The 27,476-nt window shown below is 48.5% G+C and overlaps 1 protein-coding gene across 2 annotated transcripts in view; it reads right to left on the reverse strand.

Moving 5' to 3' along the window:
- Positions 1-20,767, reverse strand: part of TTLL6 (tubulin tyrosine ligase like 6) — a 44,618-nt gene extending 23,851 nt beyond the window's left edge. Inside the window, exons 1-11 of one of the 2 annotated variants that reach the window (XM_037993050.2) lie at positions 19,972-20,767; positions 17,476-17,594; positions 17,206-17,336; positions 15,554-15,710; positions 13,015-13,158; positions 12,018-12,103; positions 7,333-7,558; positions 5,867-6,042; positions 3,418-3,606; positions 2,070-2,241; positions 829-1,107 (exon numbers count right to left, since the gene is read on the reverse strand). In XM_037993050.2, the coding sequence (XP_037848978.2) occupies positions 829-1,107; positions 2,070-2,241; positions 3,418-3,606; positions 5,867-6,042; positions 7,333-7,558; positions 12,018-12,103; positions 13,015-13,158; positions 15,554-15,710; positions 17,206-17,336; positions 17,476-17,496 (1,581 nt within the window). In that variant the 5' untranslated portion in view covers positions 17,497-17,594; positions 19,972-20,767. Of the gene's footprint in view, positions 1-828; positions 1,108-2,069; positions 2,242-3,417; positions 3,607-5,866; positions 6,043-7,332; positions 7,559-12,017; positions 12,104-13,014; positions 13,159-15,553; positions 15,711-17,205; positions 17,337-17,475; positions 17,595-19,971 lie in introns of those variants that run through there. The other variant, XM_073005405.1, reaches the window with a different exon arrangement.
- Between the last annotated feature and the right edge of the window lie 6,709 nt (positions 20,768-27,476).

The raw sequence follows: 27,476 nt of genomic DNA on the forward strand, positions 1-27,476 counted from the left end.
GAAGGCCATGTAAAGATACACAGAGGAAGGCCAGGCGTGGTGGCTCACATCTGTAATCTCAACACTTTGGGAGGCTTGAGCTCATGAGTTCAAGACCAGCATGGGCAACATGGTGAAATCTTCTTGACAAAAAATACAAAAATTAGCTGGGCGTGGTGGTGTGTGCCTGTAGTCCCAGCTACTTGGGAGGCTGAGGTGGGAGGATGGCTTGAGCGTGGGAGGCAGAGGTTGCAGTGAGCAGAGATTACACCACTGCACTCCAGCCTGGGTAACAGAGCCAGACCTTGTCTCAAAAAAAAAAAAAAGAAAAAAGAAAAGATACACAGAGAAGAAGCACAGAGAAGAAAGTCACGTGACACCAGAGGTAGAGATTGGAGTTATGCTGCCACAAACCAAGGACTGCCAAGCACTCAGCAGCCACCAGACAGAATCCAGCAAGAAGCAAGAAGCAAGGAAGGATCTTCCCCCTAGAGCCCTGAGATGGAGCATGGTCCTGCCAACACCTTGGTTTCAGACTTCCAGCCTCAAGAACTGTGAGAGAATAAACGGTGTTGCCTCCACCAAGTTGGAGGCAATTTGCCACAGCAGCTCTAGGAACCACTCCGGGGGATAACCTGCTTCCCAAGAGGGGACTCACAAAAGCACCTTCCTAAATGTCAGCCCTCCCAGCAGCTATGCCATTTCATAGTGTGGGCTTCTCAAGGGGAGACACCAAGGCCCAGGGAGGCTCAGTGGCCTGCTCAAAGGGTCACAGCAAGTTGGGGGTAGAAAAAGGACCAGTAAGCAAGACTCCCACCACTCCCTGCCAGAGCTCGGCTCACTACTTACCACAGTGCCAGCGAAAACGTTCACTGCAGAGGCAGACTTGGCCTCCTTTATGCTGAAGTTGGGTTTACTGGGCTCCAACTCGGAGCTGCTGAGACTGATATTCCTCAGGTCTGGTACAGAACTGGAGGGCCTCGCAGACGTCGGCTTGGGGGAAACAGGGCCGGCCTCCTTCATGGGGGCTTCCTCATTGAGGCTGCCGTCTGTTTCATTTTTCCTTTCATCTCTGACACTTGAGAGCAAGTCAGGTGCGTAGGACACTAATGTCAATGGCTGGATGTACTGGGGAGGAGGAAATCACAACACACAGCCCATGGGAACCTAGCTCTATCCACTTCCAGATTCACCTGCACCCAGGGGTAGGTGCAAAGGAGATGAGGAGGAAAGCAGTGGATAGCAAAATTTCTCTAACATGGGGCTCTCAACCTGGAATTCTGGGACCCTTACAGGATTCGTGGATAGCTTCACAGGGTCTGAGCCACTTGAAATTGCAGTTTAAAAACTGCATTTTGTACTTTCTGGCAAGAGATTCCATAGCTTTTATCAAATTCTTAAAGGGTCTGTGACCCTAACAAAGTTAAATAATATGAAACAAAAATCTCTACTCTAATCCAGGTGAGTCTTTGAGACAAAGGAGATGGATTGAAAACTCAGCTGACTTTTCCCACTGAGCCAGAAGAGAGTGCTAAGCAGAGAAGGCGAAGACAGACCACAGGCCAACTGGACAGCTGACCCACAGCCAGGACTGGTCCACGCTTTGCACAGAGGATAGACCCAGCCATGATCAGCATCCCATGTAATGTTCTGAGAGTCCTGCTCCCAGAAGCTCTTCCCAGTAGCCTGCTCTCTCCACTGTGCCCTGGCCTACTAGAGGGGAGCATTCCAACCCAAGCTGCAGTTGAGGACCAGGAGTATATGCACTCCTGAATCCCTGAATAACATTCCCTAAATAAGGTTCGTGCTCAGCCTCCCAGCATGGCCTGGCTGCTCTTACTCCTACTGGAGGAGGCAAGCAGGACAGACCGGTGAGAGTCCTCTGTTGCCTGGACGGAGGGATTCTCTAAAAGATGCCAGCTCCTGTGTGCCTTCAGGGCTCCCCGCACCACCCCGTCGTTGCCAAGCCCTCTGTGCGGCCCTTCAGTGTGTCTGGGCTCTGAGCAGTGGTCTCCTCAGCACCCCTCCATGGATCAGGCCCAGGTGGGGAAGGGTGCTGGCTACGTGTGTTCCCCATGATCCAGGTTTACCTGTTTGGAGGCTTGGGTGGCAGCCTTGTCTTTCTGCTGCTGTTTCTGTTGCCAGCCCCTCACGCCCTTCTTTCTCACTTGCTCGCCTGCCGATTCCCCCTGCATCTCTACCTTCTTCTTCATTTGGAAGGGCTTTTTCTCCCGTTTTAGTCTCAGCTCCTGGATCAGCTGCCTGCCCATGAAGAACAAGTGAGTGTCACAGGGGTTAGGGATGCGCTGTGCAGGCAAGCATTCTCCTTGAGGGATGGACATGACTGGGCGAAGAGGTAGCGAGTTCCACGTTCCCTCCTCCAACATATCCAGTCTGCACAAGTGATTGAAGGTTAAGGAGCAGGGTGTGGAGGAAAGTATCATTCTGCCAAGCATACTATCCCCCGTGTGGGAACAGCATCCAAGGAGAGATACGCGGTAAGGGGGCTATTCCCTAGTCCACCACACCCCTATCTGTTCCCCACTTCCCAGCAGGCCAGTTCCCATCCATGGCAGGTGCCAGGAAGAGGGTCTGGGTAGGAGGCTAAAGCCAAAGGCTCTCATATTGGGCCATTTCATGTGCTGGGCCTCTGTAGCCAATGGATGCTGAGAGTGGACAAAAGGTGACATAATATAGCAGAAATAACTCAGTCTCATGAGTCAGGACACAGGGGAGTTCTGGTCCCTCTTCCGTCATCATCTTTATATGTGATCACTCCTCTGCTCTGCCCTCCCTTTCCATAAAATGAGCTGGTAGGAGAGGACTGCACTCAGTGGATGACTCCCTCCAGCTCCTGGAGTTTACGCCTATGTGAATCCATGAGGCAGCTTTGAAGGGATGGCTATCCTCGGGAGTCAGTTTCTAGAAAGAGTTACCTCTCTCCACTTCACACAGGGAATCTTCCAATTCCTTGTCCTTGTGAGACCAGGGCAGATGTTCATCTGGCAACTTTCTGTTTTTGCTTTTCGTTGAGACAAGGTCTGATTCTGACACCCAGGCTGGAGTGCAGGGGTGCAGTCACAACTCACTGCAGCCTCCACCCCTCTGCCCTGAGCTCAGGTGATTCTCCTACCTCAGCCTCCTGAGTAGCTGGGAGTATAGGCACAGGCAACCATGCCTGGCTAATTTTCCTTTTTGTTTTTTTGTAGAGATGGGGTTTCGCCATGTTGTCCAGGCTGGTCTTGAACTCCTGGGTTCATGCCATCCACCTGCTTTGGCCTCCTAAAGTGCTAGGACTACAGGCATGAGCCACGGTGCCTGGCTGCTCTGGCAACTTTCATGGTTGGGGACTCTCCCTGCCACTCCAGGCCAGTCAGCCAATAGATCACAAACAATCCCCAGAACCCCCCACCAACCTCATCCCAGATGCCTTCCTACCGGGCATACTCCTCCCGAGCCCTGGAAGCAACGGTATTTTGGAAGAGGGAGTTGTTGTCCTGGAAAAACTTCTCATACTTCTCCGAATTCAGACTGGGATAAATCAGTCGGAACCCTCCACAGTTTTCCTTCTCATATGTTTCAGTTTTCTTTAACTGCATGGCCTGGAAACCCTTGACTTCCTCAATCCTGTTGGGAAGCAGAACGTGGGGCTGCTGTCAAGTTTTCTTGGGACAAAGCCTGGAAGGGACATGTCCAAGCTGGAGGTCGTCTAGGGCCCGATGGAGGCCTTGCACATAATGGTGGTCAATCAGGGTTTGCTAAATAAATGCATAACTGTTTCCCTGAAAGGAGATTCTAGCCCTCCTGGGACAGCCAACGTCATATGCACTAAGAGCTGGTTAGCACAGTCTTTTTGACAACTCACCAAATTCTGTCCTGTTCCAAATAAAACCCATTTTCCACTCGGCTTAGTTCTGACTAGGCAGACTGTCACCACCTTCCCATTCACAGTCCTGATTATCCTTCTCTACAGAATAGCCGCTGTACTTTTACTGAATTTGAGGGCTTCCTGGATGACCTTGATGACCATTTATGAGCTGCAATGATCTCATTCTTCCTCACAGCTCCCTGGGGAAGTGGGGGTCAGGTAGGGAGAAATGATAAGCCCCCTTTTACAGCAGGGAAACCCAGAGCCACAGAAACATCCAAGGCCAAATAATGAGGAGACTGATTCAGAGAAGGCCCTTAGACCTCACAGCTGCTCCTCAACAGGACACTGCCTCTTTCTCGGGGAGTTTAGAGATGGCAGGACACGGCGAAAGGCATCCTGGAATCCCAGGCAGCAGACCCACTGGGCTCTGGGTCCAGAGCTGTCATTTACCAGCATGGTGACCTTGTACAAGTCAGTTCCCTTTCTGGAGTCTTGGTTTCCTTGGCTTCCAGAACAAGGCCACACGGCACTCCACCCTACCTAGCTGCCCACTCCTTACAGGGAAGACAGTGCAAGTGCCTGAGACACATGGTGCTTTCCAAACATAAATGCTATTTATGGCCTCAGTTCCAGAAACTCAACCCCAAAAGATTAGACTGGCTCTGCCCATGAGGAGTGCAGGGGGCTGTAGTGGGGTCTGAAAAGCAACAAAAAAGCCCTTGACTAGGCTCAGAGTCTCCTGACACTACAATCTCTCTACAGAATGGAAGCCCCAGTTACAAGGCAAGTGCTGCCCAGCAGGAAGCAGGGGATGTTAGCTCCTGGCAACATGGGAACGTGGAGAAGGACAGACACATCTTTCTTTATAGTAAAAATAAAGGAATGGTCTTATTTTTATACTGGTAATTCCTAAAGCTTCACATAATATTAATTAATTTCTTCTTTTTTTTTTTTTTTAATTCTTTTTTTTGAGACGGAGTCTTGCTCTGTCACCCAGGCTGGAGTGCAGTGGCCGGCTCTCGGCTCACAGCAAGCTCTGCCTCCCGGGTTCACGCCATTCTCCTGCCTTCGCCTCCCGAGTAGCTGGGACTACAGACGCTCGCCACCTCGCCCGGCTAGTTTTTTGTATTTTTTAGTAGAGACGGGGTTTCACCATGTTAGCCAGGATGGTCTCGATCTCCTGACCTTGTGATCCGCCCGTCTCGGCCTCCCAAAGTGCTGGGATTACAGGCTTGAGCCACCGCGCCCGGCCATATTAATTAATTTCTATCCATTATATATAGCTATATATCTGTAACTTAATCTCCTATTTCTAGGAACAAAGGAATATTCCAAGTAAAACTATTCAAACTGCTACATTCTGCCAATATAAACTCATTTTCCAAATGGGATTATCATTTGTTAAAATGACTCCCTCCAACTCCAGGCAAGATTATAATAGCCTTCGATATGTATTATAGTGCCAAGTGCTTTGCTAAGCCTTTTATATTCATTATCTCATTTCATTCACCCAACAACCTTATGTATCATAGCCCCATTTCATAGAAAGATCACTGAGGCTCAGAGAAGTGACAGAAAGGCCACATAACTAGTAGGCTGTCGAGTCATAATTTGGACCAAGACAGACTGTTATTTTATTTATTTATGTATTTATTTATTTGAGACGGAGTTTCGCTCTGTCGCCCAGGCTAGAGTGCAGTGGTGTGATCTCGGCTCACTGCAACCTCCGTCTCCCAGGTTCAAGCAATTCTTCTGCCTCAGCCTCCTGAGTAGCTGGGATTACAGGTGTGTGCCACCACACCCAGCTAATTTTTTTGTATTTTTAGTAGAGACAGAGTTTCACCAGGCCAGGCTAGTCTCAAACTCCTGACCTCAGGTCATCCTCCCGCCTCAGCCTCCTAAAGTGCTGGGATTACAGGCGTGAACCACTACACCCGGCCTGGGACAGACCATTCTTACTGGGAGCAGGGGAGTCAGAGAGAGAGAGCCCCCCAAGGCTGGGGAGTGCTACTGTACCTCATCTCCCGAGAACAACACTGCTGCAGGAACTGCCCCCGTAGTCTCTCCTCCTCCAAGACTTTCTTCTTGTCACAGCTTTCCAGGTTGATCAGGACTAAAGTGTCATACAGCAGACCATCTTTCACCTCTTTATCCAACCGAGAGTCAGTGGAGAAGCTTGGAGAGTGGTTGACCTGTGAGGGCAAGATGGGCAACCGGTGACAAAGCCATCCAGAGTGAAAGCAGAGAGTGAGGCCAAGATGCCACCTGCAGGGCGCTACCAAAGCCCACCTCAGGGCCTGACTACCAAGATGAGAAGAAGGGAGGGGAAAGCATCTGGACTGGAGCCACGGTGAAAAAAGGAGGAAGCATAACTCCCTGTAGTTAAACCAGCTTTTATCTCAGGCCTTTCTTCTTTGGGAGCATCAGGGCTACCCTCTCTTTGGTGTGTGTGTTCCACTCCATCTGGGGTGCATGTGTTCCCTTATGTGCACTGGGCATCCAGAGAGCAGAATGGAAGGGGTACTGCCCAAAGGGACAGGCTCGGATACAGGAGGTAGAGAGGAGTGGCATTCAGGAGCCTGGCCAGGGTGGAGGGGAGACAGGTGGGAGGAGGGAAGGACTTATTCCTGCACACTGAAAAGTCTGTATTGTTTGGAGGCACCATGTGACATTTGCAGATTTCTAGAAGTTTCTGAAGGTCTTGCTCCTGGTGGCTCATTCTGCTCTTTGGGTAAGGGCTGCAAACAGGCACATCCCTCTTCCTCCCGCCATACCTGGAAACAAGGACTGGGAATGGAAGAAGGGCAAAGCTGCAGGAATCTGACCTGTAGTCTTGGGTTCTCCACCCCAAAGTCTGACCTGTGTCACTGAACCTGGCACTAGCACTCGTTGCTCCTCACGATGCTCCCTAAAGGGCCACGTGAGAGGGCTCCTGGGGACAATTCTTTCAGGAAGAGAGGTAGCTGCCAGGAAAGCTTCTCCTCCTCCTCTCACCACCCGTGGGTCTCGGGGAGGCAGGAAACTCACTACATGGCCCCCTACCCATTTCAGTGGCGGTAGGGCCCAGGACACTCTCTGCTGGTGTGTGTAAACTGAGTAGTCCAGGCCCCTAAGAGTGGGGCACAGTCCCTCCTGTCTGATACTGAACGTTGCCAACCCAGCTTTGACGAAGAACGCCCCTTTCTGGGAGACAACTCTGTTACAAAAGGTCGAGCTGTCTTTAGAATCACTCTGTGCCTGAGATCAGCACTTCCTTGTCTGAGAGGACCTCAAGAAGGCAAAGGAATTATCTAATTCCCAGCTGTCTACCCCCCTCTGGTGGCCACTTCTCAGCTAAGAGAGAAGCCCCAGGCAGCAGGCACCATGGGAGGAAGTGGCCTGGGAAGTTGAACAATTCAGGTAAGCCAGGAGGGCGGAATCCTTGAAGCGAGCTGGCCCCAATAACAAGAGTCCGTTTTCGCCCCTCGCCCAAACTTCCCTACCTCCAGCAGCCAGGGTTTGAGTCTGCAGTCCAACAAAATGTCGAAGCCCAGGACCTCAAAGCAGGCGCTGCTGAGTGTGTGGCTGGGGAAGCAGGTGTGGTAGTTATGCCTGACGATGGGGTGCGCCGAGATGAGGGTCTTGATGATGACGTCCTCAATATCCCTCCATATCTGCTCCACATTGTAGCTGTGGTCTTCCATGTATGCATTGAAGGTGGAGAGCTTCCTGGAAGGGAACCACAGGCCAGGAGGCAGTGTAGCTGACCTCTGGTCACCCGAGGCCATGGCATGCTGGAAACCAGAAACTCCTGGTGGAGACAAGGCTCCAGAGCCAGCAGGGACGAACACCCAGGAGCCAGGGTGACACCTGGGCTGTGTCAGAGCCAGAGGAGGTCCCAGGAATCCCAGGACTACCCCCTCCAAGTCTCCAGAGCCCTGGGGTGGGTGCGGATGCAGTCACATAAGACATGGTCGGGACACTCTCACTGTGACCCACAAAACATCTATCCGCAGGGGAAGGGATGAGTCAAGAAAACCCCCCGACACCATGGTTTTACTTTGGCAGCAATGATTCCTCAGCCTCTGGGGTTTATTAGAAGCATGTGGGGAGCCTTTTAAGAACGCTGATGCCTGGGTCCCACCTCAGCCATCTGAGGGGATTCTGGGGATATTAATGACACAGAAGTCTTGTTTTAGGGCTACCCACAAGGAAAAGGCACCCCAGGGCATGTCCACAGATAAGGTTACCAACTGTGCCAGGCAAACTGGACTGTCCCCGTTTTAGAACTGCAAGTCCTGAATTCCAGGAAACCCCTCAGTCATGGGCAAACAGAGACAGCTGGGGGTCGCCTGATCACAGAGAAACTCAGAGATGTCTACCTCATGTGGAACAGTTCATGAAGAAATACCTGAGTGGGTGCTCAGCCAGCTCTGAGCTGGGCATTACCGAGAGAGGACGGATCTCACAAATCCAAGAGGCAGTGGTGGGGACAGACATTTGCCCCCTCACATGCACATACATGTGCACAGAGAGCCAAAGTGGAAGTGGCAATGTGGAAGGAGGAGGTGCAGGGGAGTGAACAGCAGAAATAATGAAAAAGACAAGAGACACGGCTCATCCAGGCAGTTTCAAAAGCTCACTAGACCCCAGCCCAAGGGGTCGAGGAGGAGGAAGCAGGGTCGGCCAGACAATGTGCATTTGATAAGGGCCTTTGGTGCATGCAAAGCCTCATGCAAGGAGGGGACACTAGAAACTGTCACCTCTGTCATGGGAAGCCTCAGGACCATTCAGGGAGTCAACACACATGTGAAACAACCAAGGATGCATTTATATAAAGACAGATAAGCCAAGGCTACTCAATATAGAGGCCACCTCCTCCACCTGCCGTTGTCAGAAAACAGTGTTGCACATAAATGGATTTTCCAGATTGCTTTAAGCCAATTTTTTTCAAGTGGAAAAAATGTATTTAATTTGCCTAATTGGGAAATAAATTTTCCTGAAATAGATTATATAATTCCCTGACAACATATAACATAATCTTTTCTTGATGACTCAGGACTCATCACAATGAATATACTTTATTGTATAATTTCATAATGCCCAGTGGTGAGTCAATTCCATTTAATACCAGCCATGTGCTGAGCACACTGAAAGATGAAGATGGCTTGGTGTCTGCCAGAGAATCCTGCCAGGTTTTCAGGTTTCCTGTCTTCTCCTTCACTGTGACCGCAGCACTACTCCTGAGTTTGTGCCCCAGTGGGGTATTGACAGGGATGGCAGTTGACCTCAACTGCCAACTTTGGGACAGATGAGACAGTCAGTATGAGAAGCAGATTGTCTCAAAAGATGGAGAGGAGGAAGAGGAAAGGAGAAGCAAAACGGGAGGGAAAGGAGGAGATAAGAACTCTGCCCAGCACTATGGGAAGAACCCCAAAGGCCAGGGCACCATTGTAACCCTCAAGGAGCAAAGTACAACTAGGGACAAAAGACAAATGTGCCCTGGGTAAAGAACAGCTATGGGCAATGGCTGATATTGGCCGTGAGGGTTGTAAAAATACAAAAAAAAAAAAAAAAAAAAAAAAAATTAGACAGGCATGGTGGCAGGAGCCTGTAATCCCAGCTACTCGGGAGGCTGAGGTAAGAGAATCGCTTGAATCTAGGAGTCAAAGGTTGCAGTGAGCCGGGATCGCACCATTGCACTCCAGTCTGGGTGACAAGAGCAAGACTCCATCTCAAGAAAAAAAAAAAAAAAAAAAAGACAGTGCCCTGCTCATGGAGTGGATGGCACGGGCAGCATGGCTTAGTGGGTAAGGGCACCAACTCGGGGGTTAGACAGCCCTGGTTTCAATCCCAGCTTCCTAGCTGTGCCACCCAGTGTAAGTTACTTAACTTTTTCACACCTCAGTTTCCTAATATGCAGAATAGGGATGATAATAATGCCGACTTCATAGTGTTGTTTTGAGGAGGATTAAGTGGTTTCAAGTATGTAAATTATCACTAGGAAAAGAAATGTCCAAGCTCTCCAGCCCTGGAGATGAGAAGGTAGAGATGAGGAAGTTGGGCAGGGAGACCAATTTGGAGTGTTGGGGTGGAGGCAAGGAGAGAGAACACACCCACACTGGGAAATGCTGTGTTGAAGACGTCCAGGTGGAAATGAGGAGAGATGGACCTGGAGCCCAAGGGAGACAGGCTGAGCCCAGCAAGGGCAGGCGGAGGCCACGGGGGCAGGCGGCTGCTCCAGGAGACAGTGGATGGAGAAGCACCGTGGGGTGAGAGGGAGATGAACAGAGGAAGAGGAAGAAGGAAATGGAAGAGGCAGAACAACACTTGAAGCCTTTGCAACCTCACCTTAGTTCTGCTACCCTAAGACACTCCTCCATCACAGCCGAGGGTCCAGAGCCTGCTGTTGGGGTGCCAGTTCTCATTGGAGGAGGGAAATGAGAACCTTTCCATTCTGTGCCCTTAGGCTAATGAAAAATGACAGTAACCACGCACACTGTCTATGTTGCCATCACAAGTCATTTGAACCTCACAGAGACCCTGTGAGGTGTCAGGGCATGGCAGGGAGACTCATCACATTCATCCTCCAGACCAAGAAGTGCAGGCTCAGAGAGATGAAGTAACTTGTCCAAGCTTAGTTGGCAAGTGTCAGAGCCGGGACTACAAGCTAGACCTCCCAGAGTGCCGACGCTCAGAACGCAGCAATGCAAGAGGCCCAGCTGGTGCCCATAGCCCAGGTGGGGAGGAGAGGAGGAAGTGGCAGAGCTTCAGGCAGCACAGGTGGCTGACATCTTCCGGAAAAGGGGGAGACTGCCTCCCACCAGTCTTCCACATCCCCTTTAAGCAGCCTTAACTTAGTGATTTTCGGTGTGCTTTTTGGAATGCTGCCACTTGGGGGGTCATGAAATGTCACATGCCTCTCTGATGGTCTGAAGTCAAACTGATAGCCTGTTCAGTGGTCCTTTGAAGCTTGGTGCGTTAGAAAAGAGAATGAGCTCTGGGGTCTAACAGACCTCGCTTCTCCACCCAGTCTAGCAGTCACAGCTGTGGGACCTGGGGTAACTCACGCAACCTCTGAGACTCAGTTTCCTCATCTGTAAGATGGAGATGGCACCTAACTCACAGTTCCCCACCTACAGAGAGCAGATAGCAATGCCTTTGCCATAGTGTTGCTGTGAAAAATTCAAAAACAGGCCAGGCATGGTGGCTCACGCCTGTAATCCCAGCACTTTGGGAGGCCGAGGCAGGCGGATCACGAGGTCAAGAGCTCAAGACAATCCTGGCCAACATGTTGAAACCCCATCTCTACTAAAAATACAAAACTTAGCTGGGTGTGGTGGCACATGCCTATAGTCTCAGCTACTTGGGAGGCTGAGGCAGGAGAATCGTTTGAACCCGGGAGGTGGAGGTTGCAGTGAGCCAAGATCACGCCACTGCATTCCAGCCTGGGTGACAGACCGAGACTCCGTCTAAAAAAAAAGAAAAGAAAAATTCAGCAATAAAAAATGCACAGAAAGCACCAAACACAGACCCCAACACACATGAAGCCTCAGAAATACTTGCTCTTTTTCCCTTTCCCCCTTCACCTGGTCAAGTTCACATTCTTCAGTCTCCCATTTTCTTAAAACTCAAATGAGACCTGATTAGACAATAACAGGAATGGAAAAGCCTGTCATGAAGATACTGTCGTGAACCGCTCTCAATTTCCCCCCTTCTGAGGAATCTTCAAGCCAGCTAGCCACATATCAGGGTACTGTGACACATCATTTGGGAATCTCTAATGGAGCAACACCCAGGGGAACACGGGCCAAGCAATGACTGCTTGGCAAGTCCTTCTCACGTGGCAGATCAGTAAATATCTTTTGCTTTGGAAATATCAGAAGGGCCAACTGTAATAAGGGTATGTTTTGGTGTGTGTATATATTCTGCTGGGGAAACAGCTCATGTTTATCTCTCCTCCTCCCAGCCTCCCAGGGTTTATGATGGGGCCTTCTTTTAATGATTAACAGCCAAGAGGGCAGAGACGAAGGAATTTGTTCTGGGTTGCGAAGCAAAGAAGTACTTTCTCAGACCATGTGACCCAAGATGGAAACACTGATGGGGACTGACAGGGTTTGGGTAGAATCCCAGAAAGCAGTTCTGAGGTTGGTAGGGAAAGGAAAGAAAAATGAAGCCTCTTCCTTACCTCTTACTGCCAGAGTGAGAGTCTCGACTGAAATTTGAACTGTGCTTATTAATGGAATAATTAGTCAGGTGCATGCAGATATCATCCTGGGGAAAGAGACACACATCTGTGGGGTCAGCTCGGAAGGGCAGGCCCCCTGCTTCCTCTCTGTGCCCTCCCATGGCCCCTGGAGCTTGAAGGGATGGAAAGAAAAGGAAGTTTTAGGGCTTATTTAGTGTGGCAAAATAGAGGAAGTAAGAAGGGGTGTCCTGTAGCCTCAAGCCTAAGAAACTCCAATTCTGCTGGGCGCAGTGGCTCATGCTTGTAATCCCAGCACTTTGGGAGACTGAGGTGGGCAGATCACAAGGTCAGGAGTTCAAGACCAGCCTGATTAACACGGTGAAACCCCATCTCTACTAAAAATGCAATAATTAGCCGGGCCTGGTGGTGCGCACCTGTAATCCCAGCTACTCAGGAGGCCGAGGCAGGAGAATGGCATGAACCCAGGAAGCAGAGCTTTCAGTGAGCCGAGATTGCACCACTGCACTCTAGCCTAGGCGACAGAATGAAACTCCATCTCAAAAAAAAAAAAAAAACTCCAATTCTTTACAAGATTGGGTTGTGCCCAGCCTGAGAAAAACTTCAGGAGTCCTGGGGGTCCAGGAAAGGCGGGGATGGCAGGGCTGCTCACCCATGGCCTTTTCTCCTTGAGTACCCCTGAACTGTGGTTCTGGCTTTGGAGTCAGGCAGACCTGGCCACAAGCCCCAGACTCACCTCTTCCTATCTATGTGACCTTGGACAAGTCCCTTATGCTCTGGGTTTTAATCTCGTCATTCGTAAAATGGGGATAATCATCCCTCTCTCTGAGGGTTCCTGGGAGGGCTAAATGAAACCCGGCACATAGCAAGCGCTCAACAAATGACCCTCACAATGTCTTGAGAACGTGGATTTAACTAGGATTTTTTTTTTAAATCATGCTATGGGGATAGGGTGAGGTAGTGTGTCCCCTTAGCTCACCAGGTTGTCTGTGCAAGGGCGGGAGTAAGAGGTCGTTGCAAAGCGGGCCAGTCCTTCATTGTACACAAAAATCCTGAGGGGGTCACAGGATGTCACCAGTACATAAATGCGTAGGTCAAACTTAAACCCATCAATGATAAAGGGCTGGAAGGAGAGAACAGAAGTCAGACATGCATTAGGGGAGAAATTTACACTTGAAAATCACTAGCTCCTGCCTTGTTTCCATGGAGTTGGCTCCAACATTGCCTAGTGTTGTGGAGGGAAGGCTTGTCCAGGGCCAGAGAGAAGAACAAGGAGACTTGGGCTCTGGGTCCCAACATGTGACCCTGTGGAGGTCACTAAACCACACTGTGCCTTGGTTTCCTGATCTGTCAAGTGACACAAGTAACCACCTCTAAGAGGTATCTTGGCAATTAAACAGAGAAACATTAAACAGTCCTCTGAGGCCGGGCTATAATCCTAGCACTTTGGGAGGCTGAGGCAGATGGATCATCTGAGGTCAGAAGTTCGAGACCAGCCTGGCCAACATGGTGAAACCCCGTCTCTACTAAAAATACAAAAATTCACCAGGCGTGTTGGTGGGCACCTATAATCCCAGCTACTCAGGAGGCTGAGGCAGGAGAATCGCTTGAACCCCAGGGGTCAGAGATTGCAGCGAACCAAGATCACGCCACTTCACTCCAGCCTAGGCGAAAGAGCAAAACTCCATCTCAAAAAAAAAAAAAAAAAAAAAGTCCTCTGATGGGCCAGGTGCAGTGGTTTATGTCTAGAATCCCAATACTTTGGGAGGCCGAGGAGGGAGGATTGCTTGAGCTCAGGAGTTCAAGAACAGGCTGGGCAACAAAGTGAGACCTTGTCTCTACTAAAATTCAAAAAAAATTAGCCAAGTGTGGTGGTGCAAGCCTGTAGTCTTAGCTACTCAGAAGGCTGAGGTGGAAGGATTGCTCCAGCCTAGGAGGTCGAGGCTGCAGTGAGCCCTGATCACACCACGGCACTCTAGCCTGGGTGACAGAGTGAGACCCTGTCTCTAAATAAATAAATAAATAAATAAATAAAAATTCTTTGATAAGCCAGGCACAGTGCCTCACACTGGGAATCCCAGCACTTTGTGAGGCTGAGGCAGGAGGATCTGTTGAGCCTAGGAGTTTAAGACCAGCCTCAGCAACATAGAGACCCTATCTCTACAAATAATTTTTTTTTTAATAAAAAATTAGTCTGGGCACCTGTAATCCCAGCACTTTGGGAGGCCAAGTCAGGCAGATCACTTGAGGTCAGGAGTTTGAGACCAGCTTGGTCAACATGGTGAAACCCCCTCTCAACTAAAAATACAAAAATTAGCTGGCTGTGCTGGTGGGTGCCAGCTACTTGGGAGGCTAAGGCAGGAGAATCACTTGAACCTGAGAGGCAGAGATTGCAACGAGCCGAGACTGCACCACTACACTCCAGCCTAGCAGTGGAGTAAGGCTCTGTCTCAAAAAAAAAACAATTACAAATTAACCAGATGTGGTGGTGTGTGCCTGTAATCCTAGCTCTACTGGGGAGGCTGAGGTGGGAGGATTGCATGAACTCAGGAGTTTGAGGTTACAATGTGCTATAATTGTGCCACTGCACTCCAGTCAGAGTGACAGAGCAATACCCTATCTCTAAAGAAATAAAAATAAAATACAGTCTTTTGATGCATGAACATATTGTCACCATTCAGGGCTACATATAGTTGCAGTTCTTTTTTTTCTTTTCTTTTCTGTTTTTTTGTTTTGTTTTGTTTTGTTTTTTGAGACAGGGTCTCCAGCATCTCACCCTATTGCCCAGGCTGGAGTGCAGTGGCACAATCTTGGCTCACTGCAACCTCTGCTTCCTGGGCTCAAGCGATTCTCCAGCCTTAGCCTCTGGAGTAGCTGGAACTACAGGCATGTGCCACAACACCTGGCTGATTTTTGTTGAGAAAGGGTTTCGTCATGTTTCCCAGGCTGGTCTGAAACTCCTAAGCTCAAAGCAATCCACCCACCTTGGCATCCCAAAATGCTGGGATTACAGGCCTGAGCCACTTTGCGCAGCCAACACACAGTGGCATTTCTACAAGAGTCCTCCCTGCAATGTCATCTCCTGGCCATTTCTTCCCAGAGAGATCAGTGTGTCCCACTCTGTCCACACTCCTAGAGGGCTCCCTCCCCACAGTGGGCTGTGACCGACGACCTCCAGTCAAAGAGAAAAGCTGACTGCTCTCTAGCACCATGCCCTTTTCCCACATGAGGGCTGTCCCAAACCGAAGGTGCTCCCCTAGCCCTAATGTGTTAGAGGAAAAGGGCCAGCCTGGTAGGGCCAGACCAATTGACAAGGGTAAAAGGATAAGAGACACTCTGGCCCAGGCACGTGCCAGCACCCCTGGTCAGAACGTTTGGTCTGACAAAGTGCAAGGCAGAAGCCAGGTCAGCTCCACCTCCGTCTTCACCCTCCATTCCCTCATTTCGCATTCTGTCCAGTGGAGCTAAAGCCCGCAGTTGCTGTGGGTGATAAATAAATAATCACAATGAGGAAGTACCTTTGAAATATAGAGCTGACAGATCATATCCTCCCCTGGTTTGATTTCTTTCACTGTCCGGGTGATGAATATACCTTTCCCTTGGCAGCCCGAATCCGGCTTACAAATGTATGTCTTATTTTTTCTTGACCTGCTGTAGGTCTGCAAATCTCCCCAGCTACCAGAGCAGGGAGGGAACAAGATACATCTTTAGCTAGGGAACAATGAAAAGGAAGGCTAACTCTTTATGAAGAAAAGAAAGAAAAGCTATCTAATGTGACAAAGCCCTGGCATTGACAGATGCCTAGAGGCCCGGCAATGGGAGGCAGCAGAGCACACACAGCAGGGAGTGTGGGCTTCAGAGGGAATTCAGGCCTGGGTTGAAGCCCAAGCAACACCACTTACCAGCGGTGCAACCCTCTGCAAGGACTTGACCTCTCTAAACCTCAACTTCATCATCTATACAGTAAAGATAATAACGACACCCATCTGCTGTGGTGCTTAGCTGCATGACATAATGCGGGCACAGTGCTGCATGACCCATCAAGATGACCATGGCACAGGTAGTTTGGTCTTCTGGGCTTGCAGGTAGGAGCTTTGGAGTTCTGGACCTGGCTCAAGCCCTGACAAGTGATGTGACTTTGGATCCATCAGTCTCTCACCCGCACTGGGCTTCAGTGTCTCATCTGTGACGCCTCCATTTTAGTCAGAGTATGGGAGAGCAAATCATATATTTGAACATATTTTGTGGAAAGTATATTCAGAAGAAAGAAAGAAACTAAATGAGTGGATTCTGTCTCTCAGTCTCGCTATACTTCTGTGTTTTAACTCAAAGGAACCTTGTAACCATTGGAAAAATCACCTAACTGCAATGTTCCTCAGTAACCATGAAATCTGGAGCTCCTGTTGACCTAATGGCAAATACATTTCCTTCTAATTTGCTGCTAAGCCCTGAAACTTGTTCCAGACAAGCGAAGGAAAGTCTGAGAACCCTGGAGCTCTTGGTTTTGGAAAGCACTGGGTGGAGAGGGGAGGATGGAATTCCTCTGATGCCCTTGCCATGTGAGTATAATCTGATAGTGGCACTGTTCACTGTCTCAGCCCTGTCTCAGCCACCAGATTGCACCCCAGGTCATGTATGTCATCTCACATTTCTCCTGTTCCTCGGTGGTGTGGTCCAGAGCATTTTACATACCAGGAACTGATGTCGTTTTGAAATGGATATAAAGAGAGCAGAGAAGGGGAAGTGCTGACTGCTATCCATAGCATTGCATGGGACAGAGGTCAGGCATCCCTCCCTGCTCCTAACCTAGGTGCTAACCACTACCACACTCTCCAGAGGTGCTCATGGTCCTTAAAGATTCAGAAACTGCATAGTTACGTGGTTGGAATGAGTTCAAAATCAACAGCTTTCAGCGTCAGAACAAACTCTAACCCCAACTGCAGGTACAGGTTCCAGGGCACCCAGCCCCTAAATATCATCTAATTTTACAGGCAGAGCCTTGTGTTTTCTCAACCTTGGACACACCCTTTATCCCTTCTCTTCCTGAACAGTAGCCAGAGAGATGGGAGATCATATGGGCAGGGAAAGTGGCAACCAGGGAATCAGGGGCAAGAGGAAACCTAAATGGGGAGAGGACTGGAGAAGGAAGCACAGGGCAGGGGGCACTCACTCAGCAGGAAGACACCAGGTCCTAGGGAAAAAGTGGAAATCTTTAGGGAACATCTTTAACATGCGGCTCATATTCCTGGCCAGCAAGTCCTTCCGGCAGATTTCACTCATCCCGGGAAAGTGATTGATCTTCTGCAAGGGAAGCCGGAATTCATGAGCAATCGAGGGACATGGGAGTACCACAAAATCTCCTTGGGACACAGGTGTAAAAATGGGGCCCCACCGGGTAAGATGCCACACTTAAACCAAGGACCATCACTAGCCCAAATACCTGGTAACTTTTCATTTCCATCACCCGCTCCAGTGATACTGAGTAATCTGTCCAATAGAGAGTCCAGTCATCGTTTTCCCCTCCCTCTCTAAGGCCGTACTGTTGGGCGGCCCTGCGCACTATTGAAGAAAGAAAGGCCTATTAGCCCGGGACGTGGGGGAGGAGCATGGGGTGGGGAGGCTCCATTACTAGGTGCTCCCAGACCAAGTACTGAAGCGAGAGAACTCAGCTCCTTGAGACTGGAAGCCATCTTGCCCTGTCTCCATTAATGCAAGAATGGAGAGTCAAACACTGCCACTGCATCACTTGAGCCCAGGAGTTCAAGACCAGCCTGGCCAACATGGCAAAACCCCGTCTCTACTAAAAATATAAAAAATTAGCTGGGTGTGGTGGGGCACCACCACTCAGGAGGCTGAAGGGGAGAATAACCTGCGCCCTGTAAATGGAGGCTGCAGTGAGCCGTGATCATGCCACTGCACTTCAGCCTGAGCAACAGGAGACCCTGTGAGAGAAAGAAAAGAAGGAAGGAAAAAAAAGAAAGAGAGAGAGAAAAAAAAAAAAAAAGAAAAGAAAGAAAGAAAGAAAAAGGAAAGAAAAAAAAGAAAAAAGAAAGAAAGAAAGAAAGAAAGAAAGAAAGAAAGAAAGAAAGAAAGAAAGAAAGAAAGAAGGAAGGAAGGAAGGAAGGAAGGAAGGAAGGAAGGAAGGAAGGAAGGAAGGAAGGAAGGAGAGAGAGAGAGAGAAAGAGAATAAATAAAGGAACATGGAGAGTTGAAAACTACCGAAAAATCCAGCCTGTACTCAATGATCCCCATAGAAGGTTATCTGGGGTGAATGATTTGCCTGTTGTGGCTTCCCTTTGCCAGAAAGCAAGCTTCTGGCTTTCCTCCAAACACCAAGCTCTGAATGTTCAGGGAATATAAACTAATCCTTAACATTAGTCAGAGCCAAGCTTAATTAGTATATGGTATATTAAGCATACATTTTGTTTAAAGTACACACTACATTTCAAAACTACATCTGTGATGTCATATCCTTTCTGTCCCTGTTAGGATTAATAAGTAGGAGCTGACTCCAATACAAACTCAAATGCTTTCAAGGGGCTAGAATGGGAGAAGTGCCTGCAGTAACCGGGACAGTACAAGACTACCCTAAAGCATTCACATTTGAATTTAAAATACAGCAACAGTCTGGGCACAGTGGCTCATGCCTGTAATCCCAGCACTTTGGGACACCAAGGCGGGCGGATCACCCGAGGTCAGGAGTTCGAGACCAGCCTGGTCAACATGGCAAAACCTTGTCTCTAATAAAAATACAAAAATTATCTGGGCATGGTGGCGTGCACCTGTACTCCCAGCTACTTGGGAGGCTGAGGCAGGAGAATCACTTGAACCTGGGAGGCGAAGGTTGCAGTGAGCCAAGATCATGCCACTGCACTCCAGCCTAGGGGACAGAACGAGACTGCATCTCAAAAAAAATAAATAAATGGCCGGGCGCAGTGGCTCATGCCTGTAATCCCAGCACTCTGGGAGGCCGAGGCAGGTAGATCACCTGAGGTCGGGAGTTCGAGACCCACCTGACCAACATGGAGAAACCCCCATCTCTACTAAAACTACAAAATTAGCTGGGTAAGGTGGTGCATGCCTGTAATCCCCGCTACTCAGGGGGCTGAGGCAGGAGAATCGCTTGAACCCAGGAGGCAGAGGTTGCAGTGAGCTGAGATCGTGCCATTACACTCCAGCCTAGGCAATAAGAGTGAAACTCAGTCTCAAAAAAAATAAAATAAAATGAATAAATAAATACAATACAGCAAAAGCCGGGCACAGTGGTTCACACTCATAATCCCAGCACTTTGGGAGGCTGAGGTAGGTGAATCACTTGAGGTCAGGAGTTTGAGACCAGCATGGCCAACATTGTGAAACCCCATCTCTACTAAAAATACAAAAAATTAGCCAGGCATGGTGGCACTTGCCTGTAATCCCAGCTACTTGGAAGGCTGAGGCAGGAGAATCACCTGAACCTGGGAGGTGGAGGTTGCAATGAGCTGAGATCACGCCACTGCACTCCAGAGCAAGACGCCGTCTCAAAAAAAGGAAAAAAAAAAAAAAAAAAAAGCAACAGCAATAGCAACACTGTGCTCTGAAGTACAAAATAGGTCTGTAGATCAGGTTCAGTTCACAAACTGCAGGTTTGTAACTTGTGCTCTAAAACAGAGCCACTGGCTGCAGCAACAGCTGTCTCTTACAATTAGATCCCCAAATCACTATATATAAGAATTACAGATAGTTGAAGTACACACCATTCTGGTGAAAACCCATGACTCTTGGAATAAGATTCCCAACTTCCTTAATTAAGTAGTTCATTGAGCTAGGAGAACTGAAGGACAGGATTTGGAGACACACCCTTCCATCCTCACAAATACACAAAAGTGACTCTTCCCAACCCTTTGGGAGAATCCGGTGGGTCCCCATTATAGATCCCCTGAATGTAGATGCTCACCACTCTCATACCGGCAGCTGGATAGATTGATCACCAATCATCTGGAAAAGAGAAAAAGGAAAGCAGCAAGACAGAAACACATTTGCCGGAACAAGTGACTGTGCCCAGAAACATCCTGTCCCAGGTGGAGCTCTCTGAAATCTAGCCTGCCATGCTAAGCCTCGTTTGACCACCCCTGTTGCTGAAGACACGAGTCCAAAGGGGTACAGCATGGTGGAAAACATGGCATCAGGGTACTATTACTCTACCCGGAAGGTAGAAATTCTGTGTTGCCATTACAGCTAATCTCGCTTGCAGCTTCTCACTAACATATTGCCTCAAGCCTTTTACTCCACTGGCTCATCAGGGACAGGAACTGAACATCTTTTTGGCCAAAATACTTGTCTCTTTCCTCTTCCCCCCATTAAGGGAAGCTATGAATAAGAAAGTGGACAAGCTTTTCCATTCATCAATCAGTCTGAATGGAGCAAGGCATGGTGAAATATTAAACAAGAACCGGAATGCACAAGCTGCAGTTGGATCCTGATAAGTCAGTATGGTGCTATCATATTGAAGGTGCACTAAATTTCCAGGACAAATAAGCGCCTTCTTAAAACAAGGAAATCTTCTCTTCCTGCTATTTTTTTAAAGGCATCCTAAACACAAATAGAATGAAAATTAGGACAAGGTGTGGTTTTTTTAGATTACACACACGATCATTTGATTCTATAAAACAGATCATCAAAAGTAGATTCTTTTTATATGAACCAAAAGTGGTGAGATATTGACAGTCTCGGCACACAGCTTCTCCTTTACCTTCTCATCATCAGCCAAGACCCCCTTCCCTCCAGGTCCTTCCTGTTCTTACCAACATGGCTCCCCATTCCCCAGCTTTCAATCCTAACCTCTTTTTCTTCCTCTTCTTCTTGCCTTGCTGCTGGGCATTCTGAAGTCTGTTTTGTGCCCCTGGGTTCACTCTCACAAAAGCCAGCGCGATGGTTTCTTTTGGATCTTCTATGGAACTGTCCCCCTTCTCTTCGGAGTTTGCCCCTTCCTGGCTTTCCAAAGTTCGGCACCGTGGCATCTCCCTGGCCTGAGAGGAGGCTCTGGGGAAATACCAGGCCCCTAGAGAGAGGGCAGAGGGAGCCGCAGTTACAGGGATCCACCTGCAGGGGGACCCCCTCCCTCGCTCATGTGGGTGGTGACCCAGGGTTCTAATTCAAGGTAACAGGTTGCAGTTTATACAATGCCACCTGGCCTCCGTGGTTTGATGTAAACTCTGGGAGGGAGCTGATTCCATCTTTTGCCATTGGCTGTGACCTTGGAGACTCACTCAGCCAACCCTAGCCTTGGTTTTTCCCTCCTGGGATTTTCAGGAGAAGCCAGAGATGCTATGCATGGCACCACCTGGTAAACAATATTAAAGTGAGTGAGTGTCTGGAGACAGCGAAGCCCCAAGCCTTCCTAGCTGAGAGAGTTAGTCCCAGAGGGTGCAGGTAGAGGTGCTTTGAGGAGGTCTGTTAACTGTTTCAGCACTGCAGTGAACCTCCCCCACAACAATATGCTGGCCTGAAAATGAATGCAACTGCCGCTCGTGGAGTACAGGACTAATGTGTAGCTGACTGAACAATAAGATTCAAGCCCAGGGCCAGATGCAGACCTTCAGAGACACCAACCACAGAGAAGGCTATGTCTCCCCCACCATCCATTCCAAAATAAAAACAAGATCAAATTATAAAATACATATAAGGAAGTCCAGCAAAGGTCTCATCCTCCCTGGCCCCATGAGATTTCTTTCATGTTTGTTCAAAATGGCAAATATTGCTGGGCACAGTGGCTCACGCCTATAATCCCAACACTCTGGGAGGTCAAGGCGGGCAGATCATTTGAGGTCAGGAGTTTGAGACCAGGCTGGCCAACATGGTGAAACCCGGTCTCTATTAAAAATACAAAAAAAAAAAAAAAAAAAAGTGCCAGGCGCGGTGGCTCACGCCTGTAATCCCAGCACTTTGGGAGGCCAAGGCAGGCGGATCACCTGAGGTCGGGAGATTGAGACCAGCCTTACCCACACAGAGAAACCCCGTCTCTACTAAAAATACAAAAATTAGCCGGGCGTGGTGGTGCATGCCTGTAATCCCAGCTACTCAGGAGGATGAGGCAGGAGAATCGCTTGAACCTGGGAGGCGGAGGTTGTTGTGAGCCAAGATCGTTGCACTCCAGCCTGGGCAACAAGAGAGAAACTCCGTCTCAAAAAAAAAAAAAAATACGAAAAATAAATTAGCTATATGTGGTGGCAAGTACCTGTAATCCCAGTTACTCAGGAGACTGAGGCAGGAAAATCGCTTGAACTGGAAGGCGGAGGTTGCAGTGAGCCGAGATCATGCCACTGCACGATTTTTTTTGACTCCGTCTCAAAAAAAAATTAATCAATTAATTAAAAAATAAAAAATAATTTCTCTTTTGTTGTTGCAGTTTTTTGTTTTTTGAGAGGGAGTTTCACTCTTGTTGTCCAGGCCGGAGTGCAGTGGTGCAATCTTAGCTCACTACAACCTCTGCCTCCCAGGTTCAAATGACTCTCCTGCCTCAGCCTCCTGAGTAGCTGGGATTACAGGCATGCACCACCATGCCTGGCTAATTTTGTATTTTTAGTAGAGATGGGGGTTTCTCCATGTTGGTCAGGCTGGTCTCAAACTCCCAACCTCAGGTGATCCGCCTGCCTCGGCCTCCCAAAGTGCTGGGATTACAGGTGTGAGCCACCTCATCCTGCCAAAATAATTTCTAAGCATACTTATTCTAATATAATTGTAATCAATTTTATATTTGCTTTTTGCCCACTTAGTAGATCATAAACAACCTTTTCATTGTAGCAGAGTTTACATGTTTCTGGGTTTTTTGGTTTGTTTGTTTGTTTTGAGACAGAGTCTTGCTTTGTTTCCCAGGCTATAGTGGGTGCAATCTCGGCTCACTGCAACCTCTGCCTCCTGGGTTCAAGCAATTCTTGTACTTCAGTCCCCCAAAAAGCTGGGATTACAGGCATGCACCACTACACCCAGCTAACTTTTATATTTTTAGTAGAGACAGGGTTGCGCCAAGTTAGCCAAGCTGGTCTTAAACTCCTGACCTCAAGCAATCTGCCTACCTCTGCCTCTCACAGTGTTGGGATTACAAGCATGAGCCACCATGCCTGACCATTTCTAGTTTTTAATGGCTGTATGTATTCCATTGAAAGAATGCACCTCAATGTAACCAATCATTGTCCTATTGTTGGAAATGTAAGTTGCTGCCAATTTTGATATTATATAAATAGCTCTAAAATGCACTCTTGCATGTGCAGAAGGCCTTTTACTTACTTAGGGTTATTTTCTTAATATCTTGATATTACAGGGTTAATGAATATGCAAATTACATCGCTTCTCATATGTATATATATAAAATACCATGTTGCTTCCCAGAGGGATTGCAATAATTTGGACTACTACCAGCAATATGCAACAAGAGTAGGCTCACCAGAGCCCCACAATGTCTTGGGAATCACCTTCCCTCTATATACAAATTTGCTATTTCTGTTTTGGTTTTTTTTGCTTTGTTTTGTTTTGAGATGGTGTCTTGTTCTGTCACCCAGGCTGGAGCGCAGTGGTGCAACTTCAGCTCACTGCAACCTCCGTCTCCCGGGTTCAAGTGATTCTCCTGCCTCAGCCTCCTGAGTAGCTGGGATTACAGGCATCCGCTACCATGTCAGGCTAATTTTTTTGTATTTTTAGTACAGACAGGGTTTCACCATATTGGCCAGCCTGGTCTTAAACTCTTGACCTCAAATGATCTGCCCGCCTCAGCCTCCCAAAGTGCTGGGATTACAGGCGTGAGCCACCGCACCTGGCCCAAACTTGTTAATTCTAGACAACTTTTATACCCTATGGCCAATGTCTTTAATATCACTGCACCCTTCCACCTCTCTCTATTCCTTTCTTTTTTTTTTTTTTTTTGTGAGACGCAGTCTGGCTCTGTCGCCCAGGCTGGAGTGCAGTGGCCGGATCTCAGCTCACTGCAAGCTCCGCCTCCCGGGTTTACACCATTCTCCTGCCTCAGCCTCCCGAGTAGCTGGGACTACAGGCGCCCGCCACCTCGCCCGGCTAGTTTTTTGTATTTTTTTTTTTTTTTAGTAGAGACGGGGTTTCACCATGTTAGCCAAGATGGTCTTGATCTCCTGACCTAGTGATCCACCCATCTCGGCCTCCCAAAGTGCTGGGATTACAGGCTTGAGCCACCGCGCCCGGCCTCTATTCCTTTCTAAAACCAAATTTGGTGGTGTGGAGCCCTTTAACTATGGAAGTTACCTATAAATAATATAATAATAAGCTTTTATGTAGGGATAGTTCTCTGGGCTTTTCAAAGAAGTTTCATATACATGCTCCCATTGAATGCTTACAATGAGAGGGAGGGCAGAATTGTTAAGTCAGCCAAGGATTGCCACTTGTTTCTTTCTCTTTCTGAAGAGGGCTGCCACTTACAGGCAAGACCCTTTGTGGTGACACCAGAGCAGGAGGAAGAAGAGATGTGCTCGGGACAGATAAACCCTGGGTCTTGTGAGTCAATTGTTTCCAGTGAACAGGCACATTCTTGGCAAAGTTCAGGGGAACTAAGGTACATGAAATCTTGACCTTGGGCTGCTCCCTTCCTTGCAGGTAAACGGCCAGCTCCACTCCCCTAGCCCTCCACAACGGCTCCTATGTACCAAGCCCTCAAGGAGGAGTGGCTCTGTTTACCTAAAGGTTAATGTTAACTTGGGGAGAGAAAACTGACCCTGAATTTGACCTCTGGAGGTGCGAATTCTCTTTGCCCATTTTTGAGTCCTTGCCTGAGTGATAAGAACAAGTCGTGGCTCCTTTTATGTGTCTGCCTCAAAGAGTAGGCCAGGTGTAGTGGCTCATGCCTGTAATCCCAACATTTTGGGAGGCCAAGGTGAGAGGATTGCTTGAGCCCAGGAGTTCAAAACCAGCCTGGGCAACAAAGTGAGAACCCATCTCTATTAAAAAAAAAAAAAAAAAAATTGGCTGGGTACAGTGCCATATGCCTGTAGTCCCAGCTACTCAGGAGGCTGAAGTGGGAGGATTGCTTGAGCCTAGGAGTTTAAGGCAGCAGTGAGCCACAGTTGCACCACTGCACTCCAGCCTGGATGACAGAGACCTTGTCTCAAAAAAACAAAAGAAAGGCCGGGCGCGGCGGCTCACGCCTGCAATCCCAACACTTTGGGAGGATGAGGCGGGTGGATCAACTGAGGTCGGGAGTTCGAGACCCACCTGACCAACATGGAGAAACCCCGTCTCTACTAAAAATACAGAAAATTAACCAGGCATGGTGGTGCAGGCCTGTAATCCCAGCTCCTCAGGAGGCTGAGGCAGGAGAATTGCTTGAACCTGGGAGGCAGAGGTTGTGGTGAGCTGAGATCATGCCATTGTACTCCAGCCTGGACAACAAGAGCAAAACTCTGTCTCAAAATGAAAAAGGAAAAGAAAATAAAAAAAGGTCAAATTATATTTGCTCTTACATGAGAGGGCCTCAAGCATGTAGAGTAAAAAACTGAGCCCATGCACTTTTAGATGAACTGGGTCGCCATGGAATTATTGCCTGCATTCCCTTGTATTCTAGGCTGCCTATGACATAAGAGCCATCTTGGATGGTACCCAAGACAGGTGCAAGATGGCAAATAGTACTTGCCATGTGACTATTTTTGCTTTGTTTTTGGCCTCCTTGCTTTCATTTCCCCCAAGCTTCTCTCCCTGTTTAATCTCCAAGGCTGAACCCTGTCTCTCTGAAAATCCTGAAAGAGAGTATCTCCTTCAAAGTTTGCCTACTGGGGACATGCATGCTGAATCTAGCTTGCAGAAATGTCTACTTCTGGGGCACAGTAGCTCATGCCTATAATCCTAACACTTCAGAAGGCCGAGATAAGGGAATGACCTGAGCCCAGGAGATTGAGGCTGCAGTGAGCTGTGATCATGCCACTGAACTCCAGCTGGGTGATGGCGAGACCCTGTCTCAAAAAACAATCAAACAAAAAAAACCTATGTGTATATATAGTATATGTATATATGTAGAGAGAGAGAGTACATATATACACATATATAGTATGTATATATACATAGTGTGTATATATGTGTGTGTGTATATATATAGTTGCCAACTACTAGAAAATGCAGATTTCCGTTTCTTTTGGAGAAGTGGGTCTCTATTCCTTCATGTCAGCAATCAACCAGAGCTCAGTAATGCCTCCTGTAGACATTTTCCAGTCTGCCCCAATGTCCAACACTCCTTTTTGTCTCCCTGACACAGGAGCCAAGTAACAGTTATCCTTGTGCTATTATTTTTCCTTTTTTTTTTTTTTTTGAGACAGAGTCTCACTCCATCACCCATGCTGGAGTGCAGTGGTGTGATCTTGGCTCACTGCAACCACTGCCTCCTGGGTTCAAGTGATTCTCTTGCCTCAGCCTCCTGAGTAGCTGGGATTACAAGTGCCTGCCACCATGCCTGGCTAATTTTTTTTTTTTTTTTTTTTTTTTGAGACGGAGTCTCGCTCTGTCGCCCAGGCTGGAGTGCAGTGGCCGGATCTCAGCTCACTGCAAGCTCCGCCTCCCGGGTTTATGCCATTCTCCTGCCTCAGCCTCCCGAGTAGCTGGGACTACAGGCGCCCGCCACCTCGCCCGGCTTGCCTGGCTAATTTCTGTATTTTTAGTAGAGAACAGAGTTTTATCATACTGGTCAGGCTAGTCTAGAACTCTTGACCTCAGGTGATCCACCCACCTTGGCCACCCGAAGTGCTGGGATTACAGGTGTGAGCCACTGCACCCGGCCTATTTTTCTTATAGCAGCATTGAGACATCTCTTTTTTAGAGACATGGTCTTGCGACGTTGCCCAGGCTGGTCTCAAACGCCTGTGCTCAAGAGATCCTCCTGCCTCAGCCTTGGAAGTAGCTGGGATTACAGCCATGAGCCACTGTACCCAGCTCAAGAGAGGTGACATTTTCTTAAACCCAGCCCACTTCTTTCATTTAAGCTACAGGCCTAACCCTATAGACACCTGAATTTATACCAGTTCTGCTCTAGTATCTCTGGCCTCCAAGCAGTTACAAGTGAAAACAAAAGCTACTTCCACCAGGGCTGAGCAGAAAGTTTTGTTTTGTTTTTTTTTTTTTTAAGACAGGAGAGTCTTGCTCTGTCACCCAGGCTGGAGTGCAGTGGTGCGATCCCGGCTCAGTGCAACCTCCACCTCTCAGGTTCCAGTTATTCTCCTGCCTCAGCCTCCCAAATAGCTGGGATTACAGGCACCTGTCACCGTGCCGGCCTAATTATTTTTGCATTTTTAGTAGAGATGGGGTTTTGCAGCATGAGCCACCACGCCCAGCCAGAAAGCATTTTAATTCCCTGGTTTTCAGAACAAGAATTAAATCTGACCCAGGTGAAACTGGGACCCCTCTCAGACTTTTCAGATGTGGACTTTATTTGGTTCTACAGGACTTATCTTACCAGTC

The sequence above is a fragment of the Chlorocebus sabaeus genome, chromosome 16, assembly GCF_047675955.1.
Source record: "Chlorocebus sabaeus isolate Y175 chromosome 16, mChlSab1.0.hap1, whole genome shotgun sequence".
Taxonomy (NCBI): Eukaryota; Metazoa; Chordata; class Mammalia; order Primates; family Cercopithecidae; genus Chlorocebus; species Chlorocebus sabaeus.